We start from the raw sequence: 7786 nt of genomic DNA, 5'->3' as shown, positions 1-7786 counted from the left end.
CGTGGGCTTCTTCTGGTCCAAAAATGATCTCCGTGAAGTTTCAGGTCAATTGGACTCCGTTTAATTTTCCTTTTCTGCGATACTTAAAAACAAGGAAAAAAAACAAAAACTGGCAGTGGGCTCTAGGTTAATAGGTTAGTCCCAAAAATCATATAAAATAGCATAGTAATGCATAGGTTGATAATATAATAGCATGGAAAAAAAATTATAGATACGTTGGAGACGTATCAATGAATATTTCCTTCACATGTAAGAATCCTTCTGAAATATGAGGTAATTCTTATTGATGTACATGAACATTTATTTTTACATACAAGAACATTTATGAAAATGCATGTGAACATTTCTTTTCACATACATGAACATTTAAAAAGACTGCTAGATATTTTAATAAGTACATGAAAAATTGTTTTCGTGGACATGGACATACTTTACATTGCCTTAAAATTTAATTATTTTTTGAAACGATTATATAAAATTTGTGAGACAGATGTATTTTTGAGATTTATAAAAAAGGAAAAACAATTCATACTTGTAATTGTTTTTGAGGGAATTCGTACTTGTAAATGAGTTGCACCCAGAGCTGGTCATATGGGTCGTGGCTCTCGGACCGGCCCATGGGCAAGCTTTTTTTTTTTGCGGGGTATGGGCAAGCTTTTTCGACTCGGCTCGCTGCAGAACAGGCCGGCCCGACATCTTCCTCCGCTTCCTCCGCTGAAAAAGAGACGAAATGCGATGCGAGCGGGGGGTTTACACTCTTCTCCGATCCGAATCAAAGGAGAGAAGCACTCTCCTCCACCGCGGACGGAGGTGGAGCAGGGGCGGAGATACCCTCCTCTCCTCCCCTACGGCCTCCATTCTCCATCGCCGGTGTTCCTATCTCCCGGTCGTGCTCAAGGTACTGCCGTTTTCAGCTTCCCCTGATCCCTCCCCTGTTCGTTGGTTCCCCGATTCGACATGTACACTGCTTTTTTTTCAATTCGCTTTCTTGACAGGGAAAACCCGACTGGTAGTATCATCCATAAATAAAGTTAGTTAATGTTGTCAAACCATCCTCCTGGGTAGTATAGAAAGTAAGCATTTTGGAACTAGGTAGGAGTACTAACCAGGGTTGCAGCAGATAGTACTATTTCCAGTTGAACATATATTAGATATTTAGATTGGCGTTATCTATTAATAATTGCACCCTGTGAACTCATCGGCTGTGGCAAAATGATTTTCCCTACTTTCTTTCTTGCCCAAGCAAGAGCTACAAGTTATAATTTGCATGCTCTGGTTTTCATGTTATTAATCAGGTGCCTCCAAGCAAGTTGGTTCAAATTCAGCACGTGGTCTTCTTGCGGAATTGCTTGCGTCGATCCTAGCTCGTTTCTTTGCAGTATTATCTTAGTTAGTTCTCTGCTACTTATGGTGCTAGTTTAATTTAATGATGTGACATGTAGCGTCATTTTTCCTTTTTAACAGTCTAGAGACAGATAAGGTGCTATGTACTGAAGAACACATAAGTTTTGGACGGATACAGAAAATGCTCAAACTTCATCAGCACTGTATATTCTTCGTAATGAGTGTCTATTGCCAGTGTGATCTTCGTCGTGACATGCATTGTTCTGATACTAGTGCTTGGGGCACCACCCTGTGGCGCCGCTTGAGAGGAAGCTGTGTGCATGTTTTCATTAAAAAAATACATAGAGTCCTCGCCTCCGTCTAAAAAAAATTCTCACCTTCATCTAAAAAAGAAGTAAAAAATAAAAATTTACCAAACCAGCCTATCAGCGAGTGCCACTTTGCATAACCTGCATTTAAAAAATACCAGAGGTCCCCATCTCCATCTAAAAAAGAATACATTTAAGAATAATCCACAGCTTCATCTAAAAAATTCTGCAAAAGATTTCCCACCGCGGCCAACCAGTTTGCGCCACATGGCATAGCTGGTTGGCCGCCCTTCACGCGTAGCTTAATGGTTTTAATATCATATGTTTGAGTCCAGCTCTTCGCTTGTTTTCTGAACCTTGATATATATTAGCTGATTTCTACAGCTGAATTTGTTCAATGGAGGACCTACCGGAGGCTCTGGTGACAGAGATTCTCAAGAGGATCACCAGCACAAGTGATCTGAATTCTCTTTCCCCTGTGTCAAAGCAGCTCTACAAGATAGAGGGGAATCAAAGGGGTTCTATCCGTGTTGGTTCTGGTCTTTGCACTGCTACAGAAGCACTGACATCACTGTGCGCCAGGTTCACAAATTTGCAGAAATTGGAAATCGATTACTCTGGTTGGATACCTGAACATGGAAATCAGTTGGACAACACAGGCCTTTCTGTGATTTCATCTCACTGTTCCTCGCTAACTGACCTCACCTTAAGCTTCTGCTCACACATCGAAGACTCTGGGCTTGGCTGTTTAGCGCACTGCAAGAAATTGGTGTCTCTCAGGCTGAACTCCACACCAAAAATAATATCAATTGGGCTTTTCTTGGTTGCAGTTGGTTGCACAAGTCTATCTGCCCTCCACCTTATTGATTGCGAGAAAATCGACAGTGTAGAGTGGCTCGAATACCTTGGTAGGGATGGATCGTTGCAAGATCTTGTAGTGAAGAATTGCAAAGGACTCAATCATCATGACTTCCTAAAGTTTGGTTCAGGATGGATGAAGCTCCAGAAGTTTGAGTTTGAGAGGAAAAGAGGAATGGATGATCGTCTTTTAGGTGATATGGTCTATGACTCCTCATACGATGCTCACAACATGGATATATATGATTTCTGCTGTGAGAGTTTGAAGGATTTGAGGTTGGCGCATATTAAAACTTGGCCAGAAGTAGGACTTCGTGTTGTTCTAGGGAAGTGTAAAGCATTGGAGAAGCTTTGCCTTGAGTATGTTCATGTCCTAAATGACAATGACATGATTGCATTATCTCGGAGCTGCAGCAACCTTAAAAGCATCTTACTTTGGCTCAACCTGCAGCGCTACTCTAGTGATGTCAGCTATTGTGAAACCAGGACGTCATTTATTGATAACAGCCTTTATGCTATAGCCCTCAACTGTCCTATGCTTCAGACCGTAGACCTCAGATTTACACGGTGTTCCCGTGACTGGCCATCAGAAATAGGATTCACACAGAAGGGTTTTCTGACACTCATTCAGTCCTGCCCAATTCGTGTTCTCGTGCTAAACAACGCCAACTTCTTTGATGACGAGGGGATGAAGGCCGTCTCATCCTCACCACATCTGGAAACACTCGAGCTTATATTGTGTCATGCGGTAACTGATGCTGGGATGTGCTTCATTGCGCACACCCCATGCTTGAGTAATCTCATACTTCGGGCGTGTCATAACGTTACTGATGTTGGAATGGCTGAACTGGGACGTGCACATAAGTTAGAGTCTTTGGTCATTGAGTATTGCAGTGAGATCTCTCTGCAAGCTGCGCAAGGTGTAATCAAGTCAGTTCACTACTCCAGCAAGTTTTCAGATGCCCTGAAGAAGAAACTTGGATTTTTGGGCCAGTGTTGATGAAGTGGTCGCCAAAATTTTCAGTATAAAATTGCTAGTGAAGTCATTAAGTTTTTGACTGTGCACCATTGGACAAGGCAGTGCATCATCCGACCCAGACTCTCTTCTCTGAACTTTTTGTTACCTTCTACCTCTACTGCAATGATTTTTCTTTATGACAGTCTAATGATGAATTCTGGACAGCAACTGCAACCGTAATTCTGGTTGTTTAATTTCTACTCTCTGTAGCCGTTTCAAAACCGGCATAAGTAGGCCCCAAGAGTCCCTGTTTACTGTGGAGGCACTATATGTCCGTTTGGTGTTATTTAAGCAAATGTCACGAAACCTTTTTTTTATCGCAGAGGTGATTTTGAAGACATATGTCTGCCTGATATGTTCGTGTGGCAATTTTGGTATGGATCAATTTAGTAATAATAGGCCAAGTTTCGATGGACATGTACAAAGGCGGCATGCTTGTTTTGTTGATATCAACTCTATTGGAGGATGTCTTTCATATCTTCTCAAAAGAATACTGAAAGTCACTAGTCAATCATGAACGACTGAAACTTAAGCGACTACTGAAGGCATATAACATACTCCATTCCTAAAACTAAGGCATATTTTTGTTTAGTTAAGACATGTATTTGACCAATAATTACTCTATAAAGACAAAGTTATATGACATGAAATTTGTGTCACTAGATTCGTATTTAAAAATACTTTGTTATCACATAATTCAAATATTAAAAGAGTAATCGTTGGTCAAATTGTTGTCTTAGCGAAACGAAATACTTCTTATTCATCAGAATGGATGGAGCTAATTACAGGTAGTCACATCATGTCTTTTGCTCTGGACATCCATCACTCAGCAACATTTTGTTATGTGCTAATTACAGTAGCTGGCTATGTACTTTGTGTGGTACTTTATACTACTTGAGGTAACATGAAACATGGGCCTTCCCCTTGTTAAAAAAAGTGAGATTTTTTTATTTTTAACATTAGCTCCTGCTGCAGGCCCTGATCACGGAATATTTACCAAAATTTTAAATAGCCGGCTATAGCGGGGCTATAGTTGTTTGAACAGGTGCCGCTATATGGCATAGCCCTCTAAACTTACGAAATAGCCGGTTATGGCGGTCTATAGCCTCGCTATAGCTGATTTGGAGGGCCGCCCCTATTTGGCATAGCCTGCTATTTGAAACATTGATATTTGCATAGTTTGCTTTTGTTTGTAATTAGCTGAGAGTGTTTAGCTATTATGTTGGCTTGACTGAGGAGCTTGTCCGGAAAAAACCGAATATAAAAGAAATTTAGGTGTGTTTGGTTTGCCCACATCTACCGCAACCAGCTCCGCGAGATGCAAAACTGGGGTGTTTGGTCGGTCATTTCAGTGATCAAGATCTCTGCACGGGCACATTGTGGCATACAGTTGCACATGCGTCATGCATGGAGAAGCGCGGGAGACATTATGTCCTCGCAATAATTCCTCTCTCACCCCCTCTACAACTCCACTTTCTCCCCCTAACTATTTTCACTACCTGCTGGTTGCAATGATGGATCCTCCACTCGGAGTTCCTCTTCCCCCCCGACCTGACATCATGGAGATGGACCTACTCAATCGTGAGTTGGACGTGCTTCGGGGAAGCTCACCGGTCTCTGTGGTGTGTTCAAGCCTCGCCCTTGGCACCCCTCCCTAGATTGGCCATCACCGATTTTAATACGACAACGGGGTTGAGCACACCAACGCCACCGACAGTAGCAACTTTGGTGAGGACGTCGAGGGCGAAGACATCTACAGTGTTGGAAATGGGAGTGTATCCTTGATGCAATTATGTGAAGATGATATTTCCCATTGTATTCATAAGTTATTTATATTGCCATGACCATCATCAATTATATGTATCGCCAAATATGTGATTTGGTTGTGAAATATAAGGTATGATGTTGTTCTAATGGTCCCTAGTCTACAAGGTCATGGAGACACACATATCGTTGTATTGTGCACAACTTGACTGATGATTGTGTTCCACAAGTCATTGGCATGGTGATGCGAATCCGACAATATTGACTCGGGTGAGTTGAGCAAACCCACTTTCTGACTCAACAAGCTTAATTATGTCATTTGTTAGTCTCAAACAATGTATATGCAGTGTCCTTAGACTCGAGGTCCTTGACCTGAGCTGTGTGTCGACTTACTTGGGTTTATCAGATGCTACTATGTAACCGAGTAATTACAATGATAGATTTGGGGTTAGTCGAAAGCAAGCTGTGTGGCATAGTTGACCGAGATGAAAATTTCCCCTCCACTCGGAGCGACATTCTTTGGGCCATCTCAAGTGACCAGATTCAGAAAGTATGGCCATGCGGCGCGAGCTAAGTGTTAACTCAGTTTCTAGAATTTGGATCACATGATGGAGAAAAGATGTCGAGCTACCAACAAGGACAAGGATGACAAGCACTCACATTAAGCTTGACAATGTATATCGTGAGGTAAACGGAATGGGATACATGACACATCGTGAACTACCTTGAGTACAGAAACTAAGGCCTAAAAAAGCACGCGCAAACTTCATATGAGAAGAGTCAACAAAATGCTCCTTTAGAATCTCAGTTCAGTTTATTTCTCTGTCTTATCTATAAGCATGGTGTTGCTTGCGCCGTTACTCTCAACAGCTGCAGAAATTACCGCAATCATGAGCAAAATAATTTGATAGTGCAACTAGATTATGCATAGAAAAAAATAAAAATAATGTTCTCGCATGCATATAGTTTCTGTTTTTTGTAAAGAAAAAGGCCATAAGTCGTTGCTTCATAGAGATGAGAAAGTACTCTTCTCTTCTTAAAATCTCGTTTGCTCCTTCCCTATTCCACTCCTTATTTGTTTGCAGCCTCTCCTCACTTTTTCTTTCCGTCAGTCCCTGACTCCATTGCAGTTCCGTTCGTCCCATCTCGGTTTTCCCTTTCTCGTGTTGGCATGGTGATTGTGACTTTCTTTTTTGCAAAAATGATCAAATCTATTATAAAAAATCATCAGAACGAGCCGCGGTCGCTGCTCCTCTACTGAAGCTGGCTTGACCTTGTAATGACAGCCGAAAAGTTCTCGTGCATGTGCCCCTAAAGACCAACGTCCTGAAGCCGCAGTCGTCGCCGTTGAACCCTTATATGAATTTGAAGGACCCGACACCAAATCTCGCCACATGACGAGAAACTCGAACCTCACTGTCCCAAGGAGGCGGCAAAAATCTACGTTGGAGCTCTGTCGACTACGTCCAACGTGTCCAACTCAGGCAGGATCAAAGTCCGGAAGACAAACTCGAAGAAGCGCCAGCATCCTCCCGAGCGTCGCACCTATATGCAGACTAAAAAATCGAACCAAAACTATTAACCGAGCGAAGGCACCGGGATTCCCCTCTCCACCATCGGCCGCCAGAGCAACATGCAGAGATGAGGCGAATCCATGGGCTCACCAATGAAGTCTGCATGATGATTGCCACTTGTATCAAAGAGGTAGAGAAACTGAGATAGTAGATGGAGGAAGAAGAATAAGATTGATAAGAAACTGAGATAGTAGATGGAGGAAGAAGAATAAGATTGTTAAGGAACTAAGATAGTAGATGAAGGAAGAAGAATAAGATTGATCTAACAGTAAACAAACTAAATAGACAACACTGTCTAATGTGTGTCTCAATATTATATAAATTAGACATGATTCATATTAAACCATTAAAATATATATGGCCTGTGTTGTAACGCACGGGCAACTAACTACTACCTCAATTCCTAAATATAAGATGTTGAGACAGTTTAATTTAGGAACGGAGGTAGCAGTAGATATTTCCTTCACATGTAAGAATCCTTTCAAAATATGAGGTAATTCTTATTGATGTACATGAAAATTTATTTTTACATACAGTATCATTTATGAAAATACATGTCCACTTTTTCATAAACGCAAACATTTGTTTTGATACATGTGAACATTTTTCATCACACATGAACATTTCTTATTGCATACAGGAACATTTTAAAAAGTTGCTAGACATTTTAATAAGTACATGAAAATCTGTTTTCGTGGGCATGGACATTCTTTAAATGCATTAAAAATTTAATTATTTTTTCAAACGGTTAGATAAAATTTGCGAGATAAGTGTATGCTTGAGATTTATAAAAAGGAAAAACAATTCGTACTTGTAAATGAGTCGCACCCAGAGCTGGCCATATGGGCCGTGCCTCTCGGACCGGCCTGTGGGCAAAGCTTTTTCGACTCGGCCCGCTGCAGCTCGCAATAGGCCGGCCC

General features: G+C 41.4%; 1 protein-coding gene across 1 annotated transcript; it reads left to right on the top strand.

The window, feature by feature from the left end:
* The first annotated feature begins 772 nt into the window (after window positions 1-772).
* LOC123130299 (F-box/LRR-repeat protein 14) lies at window positions 773-3764 on the top strand. The gene is made up of 2 exons (XM_044550225.1): window positions 773-898; window positions 2037-3764. Exon 2 carries the CDS (start codon window positions 2050-2052, stop codon window positions 3508-3510), a length of 1461 nt encoding a protein of 486 aa, XP_044406160.1. The 5' UTR covers window positions 773-898; window positions 2037-2049; the 3' UTR covers window positions 3511-3764.
* The last annotated feature ends 4022 nt before the right edge of the window (window positions 3765-7786 follow it).

This window comes from Triticum aestivum, chromosome 6A, assembly GCF_018294505.1.
Source record: "Triticum aestivum cultivar Chinese Spring chromosome 6A, IWGSC CS RefSeq v2.1, whole genome shotgun sequence".
In the NCBI taxonomy this organism is placed as follows: domain Eukaryota; kingdom Viridiplantae; phylum Streptophyta; class Magnoliopsida; order Poales; family Poaceae; genus Triticum; species Triticum aestivum.
This window is presented reverse-complemented; position numbering and strand designations above follow the sequence as displayed.